The sequence below is a fragment of the Triturus cristatus genome, chromosome 2_1 (assembly GCF_964204655.1).
Source record: "Triturus cristatus chromosome 2_1, aTriCri1.1, whole genome shotgun sequence".
NCBI classification, from domain to species: Eukaryota; Metazoa; Chordata; class Amphibia; order Caudata; family Salamandridae; genus Triturus; species Triturus cristatus.
This window is the reverse complement of record NC_140581.1, coordinates 1,090,156,723-1,090,180,767: the sequence shown is the minus strand read 5'-3', so window position 1 is coordinate 1,090,180,767 and position 24,045 is coordinate 1,090,156,723. Positions and strand designations below refer to the sequence as shown.

The 24,045-nt window shown below is 42.6% G+C and overlaps 1 protein-coding gene across 9 annotated transcripts in view; it reads right to left on the bottom strand.

Moving 5' to 3' along the window:
• The window catches only part of LOC146866400 (vitamin D-binding protein-like), a 666,911-nt gene that overhangs the window by 560,990 nt on the left and 81,876 nt on the right, over positions 1-24,045 (bottom strand). The window contains exon 1 of one of the 9 annotated variants that reach the window (XM_085636415.1): positions 20,163-20,390. The exons of 5 other annotated variants lie outside the window; for them this stretch is intronic. In XM_085636415.1, coding sequence (XP_085492541.1) covers positions 20,163-20,250 — 88 coding nt within the window. In that variant the 5' untranslated portion in view covers positions 20,251-20,390. Of the gene's footprint in view, positions 1-20,162; positions 20,391-24,045 lie in introns of those variants that run through there. 3 more of the 9 variants (XM_085636470.1, XM_085636471.1, XM_085636437.1) reach the window with 3 other exon arrangements.

The window sequence follows — 24,045 nt, the reverse complement described above, 5'->3', positions numbered from 1 at the left end:
ACGCCGATGATGCGGTGCTCATGGCTCGCACACAGGTTGGCCTCCAAAGGGCTCTTTCTTTTTATACGAGTTTTATGGATAGGCTGGGCCTGAGGTTAAATGCTAAGAAGAGTTTTGTCATGGCCTGCGGGGGACCACTAATAAAGCTAGAAGCTATCAGGCGGGTGGAGATAGGGTGGAAAGCATTGACCGGTTCAGCTATCTGGGCGTCCTTTTTAACAGAACCGGCACATTGACCGCAGCAGTCAAGGCCAGAAGCCTACTTTTTATGAAGTCCATTGCCGCTTTAAAAAAATTCTCGAAAAAACTGGGGAAAAGGCCGCCCGTAATACTACTAAAAATTTATCACGCGAAATGCGTCAGCACAGCCATTTATGGGGCGGCCATTTGGGGCTTCCATGATTGTGCTCCATTACAATACATTGAAAACGGGTTTTTAAGGTATATCTTGGGGGTCCCAGCTAGCACTTCAGTTTTTAACTGCCACAGCGAGCTTGGAGTTGTCTATATTTCTGACTTAATTAAAATCCAACCAATCTTGTTATGGCACAGAATTTGGACTTCAGTTAGCACCGGCTTAAATAGGGACATTATAATGGACGCTATGAGTTTGGATAATGCGGACAAAATACCCTGGCTCAAGTATGTTAAAAAGTTCATGCATGATATTGGTCGCCCAGACTTTTATTTTTTACCTGAAAATATGAATTCTTTTAATCGAAAGGACCTCAAAAAAACTTGCATGACTCACTTAGAAGAAGTCAGGCTAGCTCAAGAATTGAATAAAATCACGGTGATTAATCACCAAATTATTACTGTAACATGCGAGACCCAACCATATCTAGCATGGGTTGCAGGAGGGTATGACAGATATTTGCTATCCAGATTTAGATTTGGGTCTTTTTATCGCCTAACCACCCACCCTAAAACTAATGATTGGTCGAGGGAACTTTGCTGCTGCCCATGTGACAACATTTCACCGCAATCTACTATACATGTTATTTTATTTTGTAAATGTTATATTAATGAAAGGCGCAGATGGTTGATTCCCTTTTTAAAACAAGGTGGATGGAGGCAATGCCGCCCTGCACTCATGTATTTACAGAAGCTGGAAAACTGTTATTGCATTGGTTCAGTGTTGGGTTTTTTAAAGGGCGTGTTACGAGCTAGAAAATGTGTAAATAATTAAATCTTCAAATTCGATACAGGTTGGAATCAGTCAGGGCGACATTACCTGTTCATGAAATCTTCCCATTTTTGGATCAGATGTATTTTATGAATATATTTTTATCATCTTTTACACGTTCTGTATTTACAGTATAACGATGTATCTTATATGTAACCAATGCTTCTATTTTTAGCTGCTGTTTTTATTAATATGTTTGCTTTTATGATTTTAATTCTCAAAATCGAATAAAGCTTGGTTTGATTTGATTTGATTTGAGTAAGTGCCTTCTGTGTATACGAAAATGGTAGTAGTTTAGGATTTTGTCTTAAGTTAGTTCTGTGAATCGGGCCCACAGATTCCCACTCATAGTGCTATGTCTATACCTATTGACAAATACATACAACCTACTCATCCATTAAGGGAAATAGTCATTTAAACAAGGACCATGCCTACTAGTGCAGAGCTTGTCTGTGCACTCTCACTACCAGCTTTACTTGGCATGTAAAAGCTCTTCGTGGAGTCTAAAACCTATGTTTTACTATACATAACTCACCTCTGAGATAAACTGTAGGTATGTCATAAAGCACAGTGCTGTTTGCTCAAAAGATGAGGGGTGTCCTTTTGAGTATCAATAAGTTACTTGTGCACTTGTTCATCCCTATGCCAAGTACTACATAGAGTATGAATGAATGAATAAAATACTTTTTGTATTAATCATTTGAATACAATAAAAGAGGAAAAAAATGCCAGCGTATGAAAATAAAATGATTTCAGTGATTAAAATTTCCTATAAAATGAGCATACGTATTTCATAATATTGTATTTATACGTGTATATATATATATATGTATGTATGTATATATATATATATATATATATATATGTATATTACCTACTGGCGGTCGCCAGTAGGTAGTTATAGTTAGGACCACGTTTCCATAGGAAAACCTCAACATTCTATTTTGAATAACTTTGGCGCCGGTCGACGAATCCTCGCGAATTTCTCAAAATAGGTGGGGCGCTACGCTCCGCTCCTACCCTGAAAGTCTCGGGGGGATCCGTCAAGCAGGGGCTGAGATAAAAGGGGGGTCCCAAAACGCGTTTTTCCCATGCATTTTTCCATAGGACCTTTAGAACGAGCTACAGCCCGAACGGCTGAACAGAATTACTCAAAATTTGGCAGAGAGGTAGTCCCTAGGTCAAGGAAGTGCCTTTTGTAGGTTTGGTGTAAATCTGTTCAGTAGATTCTGAGAAAATAGCCTTTAAATCAATATATATATCTGAGCCCGCTTACGGTACGCTTACCGTATGCTTACGGTAAGCGTACGGTGGCGTGCGCGAGCGCGATTCTGATTGGCTCTTAGATCTTAGTAAACATTCGAATCGGCCGAAACCAGGAAGCGGCGGCCGCCATTTTGTGTATTTCACTCTGAAAAAAAAGAGTGAAAACAAGGAAAGGGGGCAATGAGGAGAGTTACAGACCCCCTAACATTTGTAAGGGGGTCAAAGAAGGACAGAAAAGTACAAAAAAACCATTTATTGATTTAAAAAAAAATCACGGGGTACGCGTACGGTAAGCTTACGGTAGAAAAAAAAAAAAAAAAAAAATGAAAATCAGATTTAAGTGTTTAGATATTAGGGGGCTCTAAAAAGAGCCGTTGTGTTTATGAAATGATTTTTTAGTGGTACCTACAAGTAAGTACCGATGCAGAGTCTAAGGTTCAAGAGGAAGACTCTGTTCCCTTCATCATTGAAGTGCACACCATCTCCTCTATAAATGTCTTGCATGTCATAACGCAAGTTGTTGTGGTAAATGGCACCCATACCATAGTCACGGAGGAAAGCAGAAACAGATTTGTTGACGTGCTTTCTTGCTTTGTCATCGCACCGCGTGCCCACCGTGCGTGCACGGCACTAACTGCGAAGCGCACCGCGTGCTCACTGTGCGCGCACGGTGCGCGAAGCGCACCGTGCGCGCACGGAACGAACTGCGTTAAGTGGGCGCGCACGCCACGAATGGCGTAAAGTAACTTAGCATTTAAAAAACCGTACAAATTCACTGAAAAAACCATAGGTTTCACACACGTTATAGTTAGGAATTAGCATTTAAAAAACCTTGCAAATTCACTGAAAAAACCATAGGTTTCACACATGTTATAGTTAGCGGAAATTTTACTGATAAAAAACCAATGAAATTCCCCCGTTATAGTTAGTGCAGGCAACTATAACTCACGCGACCGCAATCTTCTGCTGATGACATATGTGTCTTTATGAAAAAAAAATATTTGTAATATATGTATAGCTAAAAATGTATGGAAGAAGACATGGGCAAATAAGTGTCTAAATACAGTATTAGCATCAGCAGAGGATTGCGGTCGCGTGAGTTATAGTTGCCTGCACTAACTATAACGGGGGAATTTCATTGGTTTTTTATCAGTAAAATTTCCGCTAACTATAACATGTGTGAAACCTATGGTTTTTTCAGTGAATATATATATATATATATATATATATATATATATATATATATATATATAATCTACTGGCGGCCGCCAGTAGATAGTTATAGTTAGGACCGTGTTTCCATAGGAAATCTGAAAATTCTATTTTGAATAACTTTGGCGCCGGTTGACGAATCCTCGCGAAATTTTTAAAACTAATGGGGCGCTCCGCTCAGCTCCTACCCTGAAAGTCTTGGGGCGATTCATCAAGTGGGGGACGAAAAAAAAGGGGGGTCCCAAAACGCGTTTTCCCCATGAATTTTCCCATAGGACCTTTAGTCGAAGGTACAGCCCAAACGGCTGAAAAGAATTACTTGAAATTTGGCAGAGAGGTAGTCCTCAGGTCAGGGAAGTGGCTTTTGCAGATCTGGTGTCAATCTGTTCAGTAGTCCCTGGGAAAATAGCATTTAAAAGCATATAAATATCTATAAGCGCGTACCGTGCGCGCACCGTGCGAGCACCCTAACGTGCGCGAGCGTAATTCTGATTGGTGGTTACATGTTAGTCAACGTTCGAATCGCCATTTTGTTTGTTTTCAGTGCGAGAGTGAAAAAGGAAGGTGGCGAACGTGAAAAGGGGGCAGGGTACCGAAAGTCTTAAAATTAGGATTTTTCTCAATTTAGTAGTAGTAAAGTTAGGACTCCTAACTTTAGGACTCCTAAATGCCTTCTGTGAATACCAAAAGTCTTAAAATTAGGATTTTTCTCACTATAGTAGTAGTAAAGTTAGGAGTCCTAACTTTAGGACTCCTAAACTGAGAAAAATCCTAATTTTAAGACTTTCGGTATTCACAGAAGGCATTTGGGAGTCCTAAAGTTAGGACTCCTAACTTCTGTGAATACCGAAGTCAGTAAGTGTCTTCTGTGAATACCAAAATGAGTAAGTGTCTTCTGTGAATACCAAAATGAGTAAGTGCCTCAGATTCCTTCAGGCACCTGCACTTTACTGGACTCAGTCGCCCAAGAGGCTCCGCTTCCAGGTGGGAGGCGGCAACAACCTGAATCGCGCTAAAAAGCGCCGACAAACCTCGCGGCGCGGGACGCGCTCAGATTCCTTCAGGCACCTGCACTTTACTGGACTCAGTCGCCCAAGAGGCTCCGCTTCCAGGTGGGAGGCGGCAACAACCTGAATCGCGCTAAAAAGCGCCGACAAACCTCGCGGCGCGGGACGCGCGCGTGCCGCGCCCGGGCCAAGGGTGGGCCCGTCCTTGCCCGTCATCGCCAGTACGAGCCAGGGCAGGGCCAGTCCCTTAACCTCCGGCCTCCTGTGCTAATTCCTGGACTGCACACAAAGGTACTGTGACCATCCTTGCGGCCCTTATTGTGAGCCTGTAGCCTTTCTTCATTATATTTGATTGTGTACTTCCTTGGTTAGGTCGGACCCTTTCGCTATCTAGCACAACTCGCTTCCCCGTTGTTAACATCCTCGGACCTTCCCCTATATAGGGGCATATCCGCACAGCTTTAGCTCTGCATTTGGGGCGAGTGGTTTCTGGGGTAAAAATTTATTGGCATTTGTGCTCCCACAGTGTTGTTCGAGTGTTTTATCTGTCCTATGTTTGCGACCTAAAACGTTTGTAATGGGGAAAAGAGAACAGACAGTAAACCATTCACCTAAAATACCCAGCAAACACAGGAAGGTCAATATGACCCTATTAAATTATTTAACTGGGACCGTTGGGGACATCGAAAGACAGATCAACTCAGTGGAAGAGACACTAAATAATGATACAGCAGACCCTTTATCACTCCAACTGAGGAACACGGTTAGTAACAGGTCAAGGGACAAAGGGGCGGGAACGAGCGATCTCCCTGGTACCCCTAATCACGCTCAACAGACTAATGGGTCCATCCAGGATAATAACGACGCTGTCCTAGTAGGAACAGTAGTTTGTGACCCCCTTGTCTCACCTAACCCCACTAATTTCAAAGCCATCAAATAACATTCCTAACGAGGATGTGATAGTGATCCACCCGCACCCCATTTCTACCCCTAGACAAACTAGGATTCAACCAAAAAAGTGCCAGGGGAAACAAAAAAATGTTAAACATAATGCACAAAAGTACTTGGGCATACCAAGTGCAGTGAAGGGGAAAAGACGTGTAGCGATTCCACATGCGAATCGGCCAATCTAATCATAATCATTAAAGATTTAAAGGAATTTGTCACAAAATCATTAAACACTTTTTCAACTAGGATAGAGAAAATGGAAAAATGCTTAGATAAATTGCTCGCGGTCCAATCTTCTGCTGTCCAAGGGGCAGGTATGGCGCCCCAGAGGCCAACAGGTGGTTACGATCGAGTAGAGTGGGAGGGCTCGAGCGGAACTGCCGCGCGGCCCGACACGGGCGCACTAGCAGCTTTGGGGCAAAATGGTCGTCTGGACTCATCTAATCATGGCCCCATGACTACTACTACCAGTCCCTTAGTAGATGGCAAACCTTCCAGGCATAATGAGACGGGTAGGGCAGGCTATAAACCCCTTGATAGACGCAAGGGGGGAGAAGATATTAATAAGATGGCGGTTAATAGAGCCCAAACACTTAATCTCCCCCCGGCTGCAACACCATATACTATCATCTTAGCCAATGTACCCAAATTGGATCCGGCAACAAACGAAACCTGGCCTGCCTTAAGAAATAAAACCCTAAATTGGTTGGCAACAGGACTGGTTTAACAAACGCACTCTTCGGGGAATTTAAGATGGTGAGGAGAGTGGACTGAGTTGGAACTAACAGTAAACCTTATAAAGGAGACTGTATAGTACTATCGGTAGGTTCACCAGCCCTTGTTAATGAAATCTTGTCAAGATTCCAACATCTGAACCTTACTAACACTAGCATCCAAGTCCGCCAGTTGGACTTTTTTTACCGCTTGCCATTTAAAAATCCAGTTGAAAACCAAGGCTTGCATTTTTGGAATAAGGAGGGCCCTTACCACAATTTAGTTGTCTCAAATAGATTTGCCCCTTTATCTACCCTAGATGAGAATGAATGACCACCAATTAAAAGTTTACAACCCCTGAGGGTGCCTTCCCCTTCTACCAGCACTATATGGGGTGCACCAACTTCACAGGACCAGTTTGTGCCGGAACAAGTGGACGATGAAGGCAGCACCCAAGTTAGTAAAAATATCACTTTGGGGACTACCGTGGATTTTATCGACCATCAGGCCGGGATTTGTAGCATTTGCTTTTGGAATGTGGCAGGCCTAAAGCAAAAAGTGAATGACCCCGCCTGGCTGGACTTTGTCAGTAATTTTAATATCTTATGCCTACAAGAGACCTGGGTAATCGGCGGAGTCCACATTAATGGCTTTAAAACATACCACACTCCTGCAATTCGATCACCTTTCGGCAGACCAAAAGGGGGGCTTTGTGTATATGTGTCTAACCTGTTGGGGGTACGTAATTTAGAGATGGTGTGCGCAGAAATGTTTTATCAAATCGTCTTAATTCACATGGATTTGTTTACTGTTTTGGTTCTGATTAATTTCTATAATAATGTGGAAAAGGATCAGTTGGGGTCTGTATTAGAAAAGCTTAGTAGGGATATTAACAACCTAAAATTAAGAGGCGACATAACCTTAATCCCCATTTGGGGTGGTGACTTCAATACTAGCTTGTGCCCACTTATAGATTCGGGCAAATGTGGCCTAACTCTGAATAAGAACGATCCTCCAGCTCACTTTCAGCACACAGCCAAAGGTGAGCTCTTAAATGAGCTCACGTTTAAATACGACTTTGGCTTCTCTAACTGCTTATGCACGCCTAAGGTGGATTTTGGCCATACATTCATTGGTAGAGGTGCCAAATCAATTATTGATTTTATTCTTATCCCCAATCATTACGCTAATTATGTGAAAGGTTACAAAATTCATCAAAATACCATGAGTGATCATTTGGCCATCAGTGTGAACATAGCCGTCGCTAACAGTGCATCTCGAAAATTATGTACCAGTATGGCATGGTTACAGAACATCGAGTTGGGCAGGAAGAACGGCTATGCCATACGATGGGCTAGCCGGGACCCTGCAGAGCTCAATAAAGAAATAGTTTCCAAGGCAATAGATCCAATTACAACATGTCTAAGAGATAACCCGTCACATCACGATGTCCTAAAAGCTTTTGACTGTATCACCGAGGTTGGAAAAGCACATTGTCCAGGGAATGCAGAGGTACAGGTAATCCCAGGAAGGGATGGTTCGACCAGGATTGCACCAGATGTTATTCAAACCTGAAGAAAGCTCTGCATAGACCCGAAAGAGACAGCAGTGAGATTAGGGCCTGCAGGAAATTGTATAATGCCGCAAGAAAATCCAGGGTGAACAAATTTAAAGACAATGCTTGGAGAAATCTTTGCGAGGCTGCCGAGAGTAAAGACAGCTCCAAATTTTGGTCGGCTGTGAACGCCCCATTTTTAGTTAAAAACTTGGAAGAACCAACTATGGAGGTGGCAATCGATGAGAGAACCTGGCTAGAGTTTTTCTCCAATGTGTATTCAATAAAGGGTGACGGGGTGTCCACTGACGAGGAACAAGATATTGCTAGAGGGAAACAAAAATTCAGGCCTGTCAACCTTCACATTTCACTTCAGGACGTTAACGCGGCAGTGAAGGCCAGTAGTGGAGGCAAGGCCGCGGGCCCAGATGGGATACCTATAGACCTCTATAAATCAAACCTTGAGGTGTGGGGTCCCATCCTGACAAGGGTCCTACAAGCCTGTTGCGAAAAAGGCTTTATTGAGACTTGGTCAGAATCGATCATAGTTCCCATTTTTAAAAAGGGTGAGCGAGGGAACCCCGCCTGCTACCGCCCAATATCCCTGCTGGACTCCCTAATGAAGATCGCCGGTAGAATTGTCCTAGATCATTTACAAGCATGGGCAGAAGAAAACGACATTTTAAGCAATGTGCAATATGGTTTTAGAGCTGGGTTAGGTACTAATGAGCAGATCCTGAATCTTAGTATATTAATTGGTAAATATACACAGGCAAAGCCAGGGAAACTCTACCTGGCTTTTGTCGACCTCACAGCCGCTTTCGACTGTGTAATACATGACACGCTCAAGTATGTTAAAAAGTTCATGCATGATATTGGTCGCCCAGACTTTTATTTTTTACCTGAAAATATGAATTCTTTTAATCGAAAGGACCTCAAAAAAACTTGCATGACTCACTTAGAAGAAGTCAGGCTAGCCCAAGAATTGAATAAAATCACGGTGATTAATCACCAAATTATTACTGTAACATGCGAGACCCAACCATATCTAGCATGGGTTGCAGGAGGGTATGACAGATATTTGCTATCCAGATTTAGATTTGGGTCTTTTTATCGCCTAACCACCCACCCTAAAACTAATGATTGGTCGAGGGAACTTTGCTGCTGCCCATGTGACAACATTTCACCGCAATCTACTATACATGTTATTTTATTTTGTAAATTTTATATTAATGAAAGGCGCAGATGGTTGATTCCCTTTTTAAAACAAGGTGGATGGAGGCAATGCCGCCCTGCACTTATGTATTTACAGAAGCTGGAAAACTGTTATTGCATTGGTTCAGTGTTGGGTTTTTTAAAGGGCGTGTTACGAGCTAGAAAATGTGTAAATAATTAAATCTTCAAATTCGATACAGGTTGGAATCAGTCAGGGCGACATTACCTGTTCATGAAATCTTCCCTTTTTTGGATCAGATGTATTTTATGAATATATTTTTATCATCTTTTACACGTTCTGTATTTACAGTATAACGATGTATCTCATATGTAACCAATGCTTCTATTTTTAGCTGCTGTTTTTATTAATATGTTTGCTTTTATGATTTTAATTCTCAAAATCGAATAAAGCTTGGTTTGATTTGATTTGATTTGAGTAAGTGCCTTCTGTGTATACGAAAATGGTAGTAGTTTAGGATTTTGTCTTAAGTTAGTTCTGTGAATCGGGCCCACAGATTCCCACTCATAGTGCTATGTCTATACCTATTGACAAATACATACAGGCACTTACACACCCAGTCAGGCAGCGACAGAGGGACTTACACATTCACTGACACACCCACATAGCAATTACGTATCCAGCAGTAACAGAGACAGTTGCAGATAGAGTTACATACCCCAAAACTCACTAAGGGGCATATCAACAGGGGCTTTATCTCTGCTTTTTTGGCTTTAAAAGCCAAAAACGGAGAGATAAAACTAGCGCCCTATCAACAACAGGGTGCTAACATGCAAATTTGCATGTTAACACCCTTTTACTCTACGCTTCCCCTTGCATCTCTAATGAGATGCAAAGGGGGCGTACCAGAGTAAAATAATAGGAGAAATGTCGCTAAGCGACATTTCTCCTATTATCAAGGATATCGCTAACCCTGTTAGCGATAAAAAAAGCAGCGCTAACCGCGGTTAACGCTGCTTTTTTACGTCTTGTATTTTTTTTACTTAGCCATGATATCCTATGTAAGGTGGATATCATGGCTAAGTATGTCTATCCCTATCAGCAAGCTATCGCCAAACCTTGTGGGATTATCGCTGTATTTCCAGCGATAATCTCACAATTGGCACCTTGCGCTCTGAATTTTATCACTTTGGAGATAAGCGTCGCTGATAGCATGCTATCTCCGCGATAAAATTCAGAGTTGGACAGCGATAATTATTCTCACGCTAAGGGCGCTGAGCGATAATTATCGCCGGCCTTTGCTGATATGCCCCTATCTTCTTACAACTGACAAACAAAAAGGGCAAAATGCAGAGAAAGTGGTGAAAGAGAAAAGAGCTACTGGTAAGAGAACCAAGACATTTTTTAAAATAGTTTGTGGACAACTGGAAACTCAGTGACGTCAAGTAAATAAAAAACAAAATTTGAGGTCAACTAAGAAAGGAGAAAAAGTACATGATATGAAGACAAAAAAATGGTCCATCCAACAAAGCAGAGTATTTAACCGAAGACAGATGCAGTTTAAGGAAATCAGAGTTAGAATGTTCCATAGTTTCAGAATCTAATATGAACTATGAAGAAGTAAAAAAAGAAAAAGAGGAGCAGTGGGCCACAGGAATGTGTTGAGACTATAGTTGATAAAGCCTTTTCTCTCAAGGGGAAGCTATTTATTTTGATTATAAACAGAATGAGGACACTGAATAAAATAGTTTTGTCTATGAGGAGAAGAAGCCAAAAGAAAAGATTTGTCAATAGAAGTAACTTTTTCAAAGTTTACAGAGGTGAACGGAGACATGCCTCTAGTACTGAGCCTTTCTTTAATGAAGAAAGCTACTTCCAAGAGAATATTAGTTCATGCAGATTTTTTTAGATAAAGGATGGTGGTCCTATTTCAAAAGAGGTGATGGTAGCTAGGAATGTTGAAGAAGTGATAGCTGAATGAGGTGCAGGGAAGGCATAGACAAGTCCCTATATATTCATGGAACTGTATTCAGCAGGAATCTACTGATATACTGAGAAGCATCCTACATAACTTTCCATGCAAAAGTCTGAAACAGTAAATAGGGATTTTGCAAGGATTAGTTCTATGCAAAGTAAGGAACTATACTAATTTAGAGGGACATTCACTAGTATGTCTATCAAAGAAAGTGTGCACAAGCAGCTTTCATCATTTCAGAATGTTAGCTAAATATCACTCAAAAATGCGAACTTTAGCTAGGAAACTTTACTATGTCAAAACTCCTGCTTGGTGTTTAGGAGAAATGAATAACACTCTTTTGCATGGTACAGTAGCAGAGGAAGAAAAAGTCTGTGAATATGTTCAGTTTTGTTTCTTCAGGAATGTAGATAAAATGAGGACTTTGTATCTGCAAGTGTTGTGTAACAGGGTACAGCTATTACTGTTGACAATTTTCAAGAACATATTACAAGGTTTAACACAGTTTGTTCAGAGAAACCGTACTTTGTTTGTATATGTTGTTGACACACTTACTACACAAGTCAGACTTGCTATGTTTTTCTGTCTTCAAAAACTAAAGAAAAGAACAGAGATAAGTGGCTTCAATTTGCAGCTTATTTATTTGTAGAGGAACAATTTGATTGTTCCACACAGCAAATAATATATAAGTACTGTTATGATGAGTTGGTGTATAATAAAGTGCCAGCTAAAGCAGTCCAGAACAAGTTAAAATTAGTTCTAATCCCCCAAGAACGTCAATATTTAAATGTTTGTGAATCAATTTTCATACAATATACATATCCATTCCTAGCTATTGTTTGTATGGAGCCAAAGACAGGGAAGTTACCTCCAACAGAGTTACAGAAAGGTCTTAAAGGTAGAGTTGTGTAGTTTCCATTAGAATTCAAGCAAAATATTGAAACTGTAGGGGTGCAGAGAGATTTTGAAGAAGCACTTGGGGGCATAACATCAAGGCCCGCGATAAAATTATCGCCGCTTTAGCGTCCGTTTTCGGGCGAAAAGCGGCGATAATTTTATTGCACTATCAGCATGGACACGCTAACGCGTGTTCCATGCCTCAGTGCCAATTTCCCTAACGCCCACCTTTGCATCGCCAATGAGATGCAAAGTGGGCGTACCCTTCCAAACTAATGTGGAGAATGTCACTAACCGACTTTTCTCCAATTAACAAGGTAATCGCTGACCTGCTTAGCGATTATAAAAGTAGCGCTAACCGCGCTTAACGTAGGTTTCTTTACGCCTGCTTACAATCTGACTTAGCCATTATATCCAATGGAAGGTGAATATAATGGCTAAGTCTGCCCTGCCCTATTAGCAACGTATCGCCTTTCACAGTGCGATTATTGCTGGATTTCCAGCGAAAATCGCACGATGTGCAGCTAATTCTGGAATTTTTATCGCTTTTGAGATATGCGTCGCTGATAGCGCGCTATCTCAGCGATAAAATCCAGCGATAGCCGGCGATAATTATCCTCTCTTGCCGGCTCTTGCTGATATGCCCCTTATTATTCTAGTGAATGGTGTCCATACCAAGAGCAAAAACACATGGCAAGAACTAGTGGATCTTAGTAAACTAAAAAAGCAACATTACACCTGGTACAAAAGTATACCTTTTATAAAGATGTAGATATTCTTAAAATTTTAACACATATGGAGGATGACACATCATCATCAAGCGGTCAGATTGAAAAGGAGGATTGATCGAGATCAGAAGAAATTAATTTAGAAACACTACCGTATTCATCCTCTGCATCCTAAAGAGATTATTGGTAATGCTATTGATCTCTTTCAAATGAAAAAAGCAGAAGGAGCTCCCTTGAGTGTGTGGGAGAAAAGTTTAGAAGCTCGCTGTTTTCCACATCGGTTTCCTACTGGAGTAGGTTGTAGATATGATGATCGGCCTGTACAAATACCAGCAGCCGAGTACAGATCAACTAGACTATATTCAGAGGATACTAGATTTTGCCAGTGTATTCCCTATACATGTCATTTACTATTTGGGAGTGAATTGCCAAGACTTTCTTATGCAGTAAACCACATTCTCAAAACAGGAGTGAATCTACAAAATCTCACAGCAAGGGAATTCGTTGACAAAGTTCAAGGAAAAGATGAAAACCTGAAATAAAAATTGATTAATTTGATGGCATGTTAACGTGGCACCAACGTGTATTGGTATTTTTAACATGGTGAACTGAAATCGTGTTGAGAAACCTAGGAGCACCTACTTGGGGGCATATTTACAAGCTGGCGATAAAAAATTATCGCCGCTTTTGCGGCCGTTTTCGGCCGAAAAGCGGTGATAATTTTATCGCCTAATTAGCAAGGCCACGCTAACACGTGAAACCTTGCTTTAGCGTGGGGATTCCTAACGCCCAGCTTTGCATCTCAAATGAGATGCAAAGTGGGCGTTCCTGACCTAACATGACAGGAGAAATTGCTAAGCGACATTTCTCCTATCATCAAGCCCCACGCTATGAAGCATAGCGGCAGGAAAAGTAGCGATAGCCCCTGTTATCGCTACTTTCCTTACGACTGCCTCAGGACTGATTTAGCCATGATATCCTATGGAAGTTGGATATCAGGGCTATGTTTGTGAGTCTCTATCAGCAAGCTAATGCCACACTACGTGAGATTATCGCTGGGCTTCTAGCGATAATCTCACGTTAGGCAGTTAGCGTGAGGATTTTTAGCGCTGAGGAGATAAGCGTTGCTAATAGCACGCTATCTCAGCGGTAAAAATCCACGTTACCCAGCGATAATTATCCTCACGCTAAGAGCGCTGAGCGATAATTATCGCCGGTTGTTGCTGATCTGCCCCTTGGTTTCTAACACTCATTTGTGCTGGGTATGCATGGGAAGACCTGCTTGAATTCTTGCGAGAAGCAAACTCAAACATATAGGACTTCAAAGTGAAGACAGCTGGAGACGTTTACTCATTGGATCCTGCAAATGTTTGCAGATATTTTACCTCAGGTTTCAAGCCATGATGTCTTTCATTTGCAACATAAGAAATCCTCCTCTTAGTGAAGTAACTGATTTTTTTGGCATAAGGAGTACAAAGCTAGACATGCTCCACATATTCATACGCTGTAATGGGTAAAAGATGGACTGAAACAGACAGTGATCAGACTGTCCTGTGTTTGATAGAACAGTATGTGACATGCACAATCCAAAAGACAGTGGTGAAAAGAGTTTGAGACAACAAGTTCTACGGTTTCAAACTCATAGATGTGGAAAGTATTTTAGCCAAAAATACATATGCAAAACACAATTTTATTAAGGGTGGGCATAATTGGTGGAGTACCACTACACGGAATTCTGCAGAAACTTTATGGAACACCACTCTCTCATCGCCATTAATCAAACTAAAATCTCACATACCCTTGATAAAAAAACAAACAACTCTATTTTTACATACAAAAATGCATATAGTCATCTCACAACAGTGAAAATGAAAATTCAGCAAGCAGTGAGAGAGGTGATGATTTTGGTGTCCTCCCTAACCTAGGGAGAGAACCAAGCAGATGCCTTGAACACAAAGAGCACATCATGCTGAACCATTCGGTGGTGGTCCCATCCTCCTAGGACCACCCCAAGCACAGTTATGGGCAAAAATACAATCCGAACCAAAGGCCCTGCAAAGCATTATGGGACGAGATTCTAGAGTGCAGTGAATATTATAGTATCAATATCAAACCATTCCTCAAGGAGCAGGCTCTCGGGCTCAGCCAAGAGCTAATACTATAATATTCACTGAACTCTAGAATATCGCCCCATCATGCTTTGCTGTGCCTTTGGTTGGCATTGTATTTTTGCCCATAACTTTGCTTGGGTGTGGTCCTAGGAGGATGGGACCACCACAATCGTTGAGCATGATATGCTCTTTGTGTTCAAGGCATCTGCTTGGTCCTCCCCCTAAGTTAGGGGGGACCCCAAAATCATCACCTCTCTCATTGCCTGATATTTTTCTAAGCTCACTTTTGTGAATTAGTTATATGCTTTTAGTATGTAAAGATAAAGTTGTTTTATCAAAGCGTTGTGGGTACAATACTTTACACCAGAGTTTATGCTTGAGTTTTATGGTATACATATTAATAAAACAGCAATCTTGTGTTTTCAATGTAATGCAGATTAATAAAACAGAAATCTCACATACACTTAGTAAAACTTTAAATAACTATCTTTACATGCTAAAATACATATATATCATCTCACAAAAGCAAAAATAAAAACGTTACACTTAGTTAAACAATAATTAATTCTATCTTTACATACTAAAATGCATATAATCATCCCATGAAAATATAGCGCGCAGTGAGAGACCTGATGATGTTGGGGTCCTCCCTTACCCAGGGAGAGAACCAAGCAGATGACTTGAACACAAAGAGCACATCATGCTGAACGATTCGGTGGTGGTCCAATACTCCTAGGACCACCCCTAGCACAGTTATGAACAAAAATACAATCCCAACCAAAGGCCCTGCAAAGCATTATGGGACAATATTCTAGAGTGCAGTGAATATTATAGTATGCAATACCAAACCATTCCACAAGGGGCAGGCTCTCTGGCTCAGCTGAGAGCTAATAGTATAATATTCACTGCACTCCAGAATCTCCCCCCATAATGCTTTGCTTTGCCTTTGATTGGCATTGTATTTTTGCCCATAACTTTGCTTGGGGTGGTCCTAGGAGGATGGGACCTCCACAATCATTGAGCATGATATGCTATTTGTGTTCAAGGCATCTGCTTGGTCCTCTCCCTAAGTTAGGGGGAACCCCAAAATCATCACCTCTCTCATTGCCTGATATTTTTCTAAGCTCACTTTTGTGAATTAGTTATATCCTTTTTAGCATGTAAAGGTAAAGTTGTTTGATCAAAGGGTTGTGGGTGCAATACTTTACTCCAGAGTTTATGCATGAGTTCTATGGTATACATATTAATAAAACAGCACTCTTGTGTTTTCAATGTAGTTATGAATATTAATAAAACAGCAATCTTGTGTTTTCAATGTAATATGGATTAATAAAACAGAAATCTCACATACCTTTAGTAAAACTTCAAATAACTAACTTTACATGCTAAAAAACATATATATCATCTCACAAAAACGAAAATAAAACCAAACAAACAGTATATTTAGCTAAACAATAATTAATTCTATCTTAACATGTTAAAATACATATAGTCCGCAGTGAGAGACCTGATGATGTTGGGGTCCTCCCTTACCTAGGGAGAGAACCAAGCAGATGACTTGAACACAAAGAGCACATCATGCTGAACGATTCCGTGGTGGTCCAATCCTCCTAGGACCACCCCAAGCACAGTTATGAACAAAAATACAATCCCAACCAAAGACCCTGCAAAGCATTATGGGACGATATTCTAGAGTGCAGTGAATATTATAGTATGCAATATCAAACCATTCCTCAAGGGGCAGGCTCTCCGGCTCAGCTGAGAGCTAATACTATAATATTCACTGCACTCCAGAAGCTCCCCCCATAATGCTTTGCTGTGCCTTTGATTGGCATTGTATTTTTGCCCATAACTTTGCTTGGGGTGGTCCTAGGAGGATGGGGCCACAACAATCGTTGAGCATGATATGCTCTTTGTGTTCAAGGCATCTGCTTGGTCCTCCCCCTTGGTTAGGGGGGACCCCAAAATCATCTCCTCTCTCATTGCCTGATATTTTTCTAAGCTCACTTTTGTGAATAAGTGATGTTCTTTTTTGCATGTTAAGGTAAAGTTGTTTTATCAAATGGTTGTAGGTGCAATACCTTACTGCAGAGTTTATGCATGAGTTCTATGTTATATATATATAAATAAAATAACAATCTTGTGTTTTCAATGTAGTTATGGATATTAATAAAACAGCAATCTTGTGTTTTTAATGTAATGCGGATTAATAAAACTGAAATCTCACATACCTTCAGTTAAACTTCAAATAACTATCGTTACATGCTAAACTAAATATATATCATCTCACAAAAGCAAAAATAAAACATAACACACAGTACATTTAGACAAATAATAATTAATTCTCTCTTTGCATGTTAAAATGCATATAGTCATCTGGCAACAATGAAAATGAAAATATAGCTTGCAGTGAGAGACCTGATGATTTTTGGGGTCCTCCCTAACCTAGGGAGGGAACCAAGCAGATGCCTTGAACACAAAGAGCACATCATGCTGAAAGATTTGGTGGTGGTCCAATCCTCCTAGGACCACCCCAAGCACAGTTATGGGCAAAAATACAATCCCAACCAAAGGCCCTGCAAAGCATTATGGGACGATATTCTGTAACGGAGGCACTCTTGCACCATGGCGCATATCTTATTAGGTGTGGTGCATTCCTGGACTCTTCCTGTATCGCAATACAATGTGCTGTCTTGCTGCAATGCGTTGAGTGACTTGTTAGTAAATCTGTCTCTGGATGTCTACTGCTTGAATCACAATTCTGAAGGGAGGAAGCTGTTCATAGAGGAAACTGAAGAACAGTAACAGAACGGGAACCCCATCAAAGTGAGTAAGAACATAAATATGCATGTCTGATGGGAAGTTATAGTCTGGAAAAAGTCATTTACTTTCATAGAAGCTTCATCTGTTTTAAGTGAACTGGATTTTCTTGTGAAAGTGCTCATTGAAGGAGAATAGAGAGTCAGTACAGTAATCTACAGTCTTGGTAAGGGCAAAGAAAGGGAACAAAGCTGTTTTGGTCGTATGGCTTTGATCAAGGTTGTGTACTGAGATTGCAGTTTTCCAAAATTATTGGGAATAATTTCCACATTTAGGTAGCCCACAAACTTACAGTCTGGATAATGTGTACGTAGTGTCTCAATAATTCTACGGACAAGGTTGATGACACTTTGTACACAAAAGCTATCGTACTGCTTTAATGCTAAGAAAAACATTAAAAAATAAGATAATTTTTGCATATCTGGCTATCAATGGCATATTGGTGAAGTGAATGTGCTGTATGGTCAGCCATATTCCAAGGAACTCAAATAGAAAGTTAAATAGCATGCATGACAGGACAGATCTTTAAAGGTCTCTATGTATGAATGGCAGTGGTGGTACCGGGAGGAGACCATCTCACATATTGTTGTTTGTTGTTCAGACTTTAGTCAGCTCGACCTTCATCTTTGTCCTCTGGTCAGGGGCTTGCTCTTCTCCACTCACCAGGAGGGACTGCTTTCTCTTCACTTAGGGTAGGTCATAACAATGTATCCTCTCTACAGTCATGTTACTGACCTTGGGGGAAAGAGCAACATCTCTCTGTGCTGATAAACTAAATCTCATTCCAAAATACAGATGAAGGACGTATACTGTCTGAATGGGATCATATTTATCCCTCTTTAGGGGGAACTGTATTTGGATAGAAAGGAATGAGACAATTCTATGTATTATAAACCACATCTTGCTAAGCGTTTCAACCTTCTTAGTGGACATTGTGGAAACCAGAAGAGGAGGTGGCTACAATGGGCCAATAGAATGTGGATTGAACTCAGATTCCCATTGCCAAGGCCTGCCAGTTGACAGACCCAGTAAAAAATAGGGGGCCTTTGGTACTGTGACAGCTAGAAGTTGACCACTAGGTAATTAGAGGCATGCTTTGACAACTTGACAGATGTCTACATGGTGTCTAGGACATTACCACAAGGGCATCAGTATGCCAGCTGTCATATCTAAGTTCAAGAACAGCGAGAACCTGAAGACAAGCCACACATCGGTGCACGTGCTTTCTCAACCACACACCACTTGTGTAACATGATGCCTTCACAGGCATAAGGAGGGAAGGTAAGGATCACTGTTATTTAGGACAGAACACATTGTAAAAGAAAAGAGCAGTAGGTTGCTTGACGCCAGCTTGTAGGTACAAAAGAAGGCCCTCTCACAACTGCAGCCAACACAGGAAAGCTAGCCTATAGACTCTGCAATAGTCCATACAAGGGTTTAGGCTAATCCTATATTTTCCTTCACAATATTACAGAGCACAATTGGCCCACACAATGCAACACCTGATAAGCCCACAATATGTTTCAACCAGTAGGCTAATAGTTACTATTGACTATACACTGTGGATGTGTCTCTTGCACATAGAGCCTTGTTCTTTGCTTATAAATATCACAAAATATGGAGCACCTTCGGTGGACTCCGTGTTACGTAAGTCCACCGCTGGAAGACCACAGGAAAGGCCAGAAAAGAACACAAAAAGGAGCAGGGTAGCGCAGCTATTCTTGTCATACAAAGACTTTCGCCCATAGACCGCTCTGCCCCTTACAGAAACAATACAACCTCCAAAGCACACAACATAGGGGCATATTATCAAGAACGGCGTTAAAATTATTGCGGCTTTAACGGCAGAAAACTGCCGCTAAAGCGGCGATAATGGGCTTGATAATATGCCGCAGAGAATTCCCATAGAAACCCATGTTGACACCAGAACATGGGCTTCTATTGGAATTCTCTGCGGCATATTATCAAGCCCATTATCGCCGCTTTAGCGGCAGTTTCCTGCCGCTAAAGTGGCGATAATTTTAACACAGTTTCTTGATAATATGCCCCATAATGCTTAGTTAAAAAAAAACACTGCAATTCCCTAAGTACATGATGACTGTTTGCATGCCATACTGTATGTTAGTGGCCTAAACTGGGCAGACCAGTTTGTCCCATAAAACACAGGTTGAGAAAATTCCACAGTAAAAGGAGCAACGCACGCTACATTCTATACTGCCCATGAAAAAATGCATAATTTAGTATAAAAAAGTGGTATATTAGATGTCAACCTTCATTTTCAGGGTCTGGCCACTTTATAAACATGTTTAACCTTACAGACCCAGCTGGAAAGTAAAGTAAAGTGGATTATCCAGGTTAATTGAAACAAATGAAACCAATAAGCAAATGTCGACACCCACAGGCAGTTGTTCTAAGGTGCACCTGAAACTAACTGGAATCACGCTACAGACCGGAACCGGTGTAAACCGGTTTTAACAGGTGAACGGGGCTATCCAATGCGATTGATTGCTTACCTGGGTAATCCCTAGACAACATGTACACAAAACAAATGCTCCTTAGCTCGACCTACCTGTGTTCTGCCAATGCCACTGTTCAGGCTTGAAACTCGCGGGTGCTGAAAGCAAAATAGGACAGAGAAAGGGAAGAAGGGTCCTCATGCTGGAGATTTCTGCACACGATTGATGTCATTAACGTTTTGAACTGCGTCACGAAGTACAATAGCACAGCTGCATTTATGCGTTTTCTGTAACTCATTAATTGTGTTACTTTATGGTGTGTCAGTAATGGAGGCCGCTGCTCAAACCTCTAACATTCAAAGGGAAATACACTGAAGGTAAATAATGTTTAACCTTGCCTCCTGGCCCTATTTGTCTGCCAAGACAACCATCACGAGAGACGAAAGACCTGGGGCACTGCAACCTCGCTGCCACAAAGTAAACAGAAGCGTGTCTGTCTGTCTCACCTCTCATGCGGTGGCAATAAGCCAGCAAACTGGAAAATGTTCGAATTAATATGAAATGCTGCATTTTCTACTAAATAATTAAATGTTCCTTCCCATTGAATTCTTAGTGGACCTAAATGAGGTATATATTGGTATAAATGCTGGGTCTGTCTAAGCCTACTTGAATATCTTCAGTCAGTGACTAGAATAGAAATAGTGGTTGCTCATTTTATAGGGCCCTGTTCATTTGCACAGGTGCTAATGAACATGCCCAGTCAAATAATTGTATACAGTTTATATCACAGTGGTGGGAATATATGCACAGAGTTAAATCTTATTCCCCCTAAGAAGGTGCTTCATATACTTGTTGCCCATGTTCTCCTCCTTCAGGAGCTGAGCCCTAAAAGGCTTAGGTGATCTGGGTGCAAGACCCAAATGGGGTGGGGGGTTGCTGTGTCTTTAGAGAATGTGTTTAGCAGAGAATTCCCACCCTAACTGCTTAACACGTGCTGGTGTTTGGAGATGGTGAGGAGTGGCACTCGTTGGGCATTGGGACAAATGTTTCATTGTCAGAGATTGACCTAGCGCAAGAGAGCTAAAGGCAGAAAAGGGAGGAAGAATGAGGAAGAGAAAGTCAGGAAAGGAAATGTAAAGGGAGAAAGGATGAAAAGAACCTGCAAGAGTGATATAAAGAGACAAGACGTGAAGGGTGGCGGGGTACAGAGGCAATAGGTGGGGTCAGGACGAGGCACCCTTGGTGTTCAGCAACCCAAGCATTAAGCCAGGCTGGGTGTGGGACTTTGGGCCCCTAAATATATATCTGTACAAATGAAGTACTGCCCTGGATATGGAGAAAACAAGCTGCTCTGACAGACGCCCCTCTCTTGGGCAGATAAAGGAGGCATTGGCAGGCGTGCTCCACTGCAGATCGCTAGACTGGCTGGTAGGCGTGCCTCTCAGGGAAACGAAAGTGACTGAAAAGTTATGTTAGTCACCTCCCTCCAGGAAGAACAGGGCAATAGGCCGCAGTGTTTGAGGATGCTATGTAGCAGCCCTGTGAATACTGTTAGCCATGGTGTAGGATAGGCAAACAACCATGGGTATTCCAGTCTTAGAAGTAAAATCAATCCACAGTGTACTGTAGGGAGAGAGAGCAAGTTGCAGGAAAACATGTTCATTAATCAGATTTGTACCTAGGTAAGAGCAAATATAAATCAAGAATAACATAACTCTGGAGGGAGTGGTCGGACGCGCTACAAGATGGCCGCTTGCTAGGCGCGCTCTGCCGGTCGAGACTAAATCCTTTAATAATCCAGATATTTGGAGGGTCATCGCTGAGTCTGGAGGGCGCCTGGGCTTTGCTTGTGGCATGCGGCGCCCAATGTTCTGTTCGCCTTTATTATGCCACGCTCCTGCAGAACTTATGGACCTTGTCATGCTGCGGCCTGGTTCTCAGGCGTGAAGCCCCGAGCTAGCGTGGTTCCCCGACGTGGGCTGTGGAGGCCGTGGCTGCCCTGCCCGACAGCTGGTGCAGAGCTGAAGGGAAGCCGCGGCTGGGTCGGTCCCCAGTTAATTGGTGCTCTCCGGAGTTGAGGATCTGTGTGGAGACTCGGCCAGGCCGCGAGGCTCGGTGGTGGAGGCACTGCTGTGGTCCCGTGGAGGCCGCTAGCTCCGTAGAAGCCCACGGGGCTCCTGTTTGTGTTGCTGGATTGGAGGTGTACGGCGCTGGAGCGAGGCACCCGTGTCGCATCCCCTGCACGCCCCCCGTGTTGCTCGGGGGAATCACCGGGAGCCACCGGAGGAGCACAGACAGAGCTTGGCAAGGTCAGGCAGTGCAGCCATATTTGTAGCAAGCATATCGAAGCAGGGGACTGGAGGCGGCGAGGATCCCAAGGTGAATTCGGCCAAGACCAGTGGAAGGTAAAACAACATTGTTCTGCTGCCTGCAGCCCCAGGCCATTTAGGCGACTGCCCCCGAGGCGCCCAGCATAAGCTTCTTTATTTACCACCAACTGGGAGCTCTGAGGATCCATAGTTGGTTGGCCACTAGTTCTGGTTAGAATTTCAAAAGATTTGGTGTCTGAGTATGTGTAGGCTATGTAGGCATCCCCCCTCATGTATCTGGCTGTCCGTTGGGGATCGATTGCAGCAAGTCGGAGGACCTAAAAAGTGTGGGCAGTGCCACCCGCCATTTGCTCTACTATCAGACAAGCCGGAGCTCAGAAAAACAGTGCTCCAATGGCCAGCGTTGGTATGGCTGGATCTCCGGGAGCAGAGCGGAAACAACGGTGAGACAGTGCATACTGCGGGGAAGACCTTGACTGGGGCTGTAGCCAGAGGATCACATAGAGAGGTGCACTGCGACAGCCTGTTCTACTTTTACTGCTGTGTGCCCAGGAAGCAGGGGTGTGGGATCTGCGGGCCCAGGGCATGATACCGGATTCGTGCAGAAACTAGAGGTACAGCCGGAGACTCGATATTGGCTGAGACACTTGTGCTCTGGGCATCCCCTCTCATCCACATTGTGCTGAGTTTGGAGCATCCTGTAGAGAACAACTGCGGTGGGGTGTCTACGATTGGGAGTACCGGTGTAGTGCCAAAGTGGTCTATCCAACGAGGTGGCAGCATACAAAGAAGTCAGCCTACCATGGGTAAACATGAATCTAAACAGCCTAAGCTGAACTTTGAAAACAGAAGAACCACGAGGCTCGCTGAAACGGATCTGGAGGCAGGCCCGGAACGCCCGCCCGAGTCAAAGATGGAGGACCATGGGGAGGATTTACGAACCCTGATGCTCAAGATGCGGTCCAGCTTATGTACAATAGATACCAAACTAGACGCGCTGACCACCCAGCTAGATTCAGTCATAAAACAGGTGGGGACCCATGAAACGTGGCTGGATGTACTCGAAAATCGATACTCAGACATCCATGAGTTTCAAGTTGAAACCAAGGAGCAACTATTACAGATGGACAGAGTGATGGGGCTGATTAGGGCGAAGAACGAGGAACTGGAAGCGAGGTCCCACCGTAACAACCTGAGAATTACCGGAATTCCAGAGACGACGGCCATCTCCAAGATGGAGGAATACATCACCGACCTGCTGCAGGAACTCTTTGATCATAAACTGTCCAATGTGTTTGCGGTTGAGCGAGCGCACCGGGCATTGGGACCAAGACCTCCGATAGGGGCCTGTTGGACTTGGCCCTTCTTGCAGGGTCATCCCTGAACTTTTTGCCTTCCCCCTATATTTTTTCTGACCTGTTGTTGGCTATTTTATGACTCTGGGCACTTTACCACTGCTGATCAGTGCTAAAGTGCATATGCTCTCTGTATTGTAAATTGATGTATGAATAAGGGATTCCATGATTGGTTGGTTTGGTTTACCTGTCAGACCCTAGTACAGTGCACCAGGAGTGCCCAGGGCTGATAATCCAAATACTGCTGGTGGGTTTGCAGCACTGGTTGTGCCACCCACAGAAGCAGCCTGTAAAAGTGTGTCTAAGGCCTG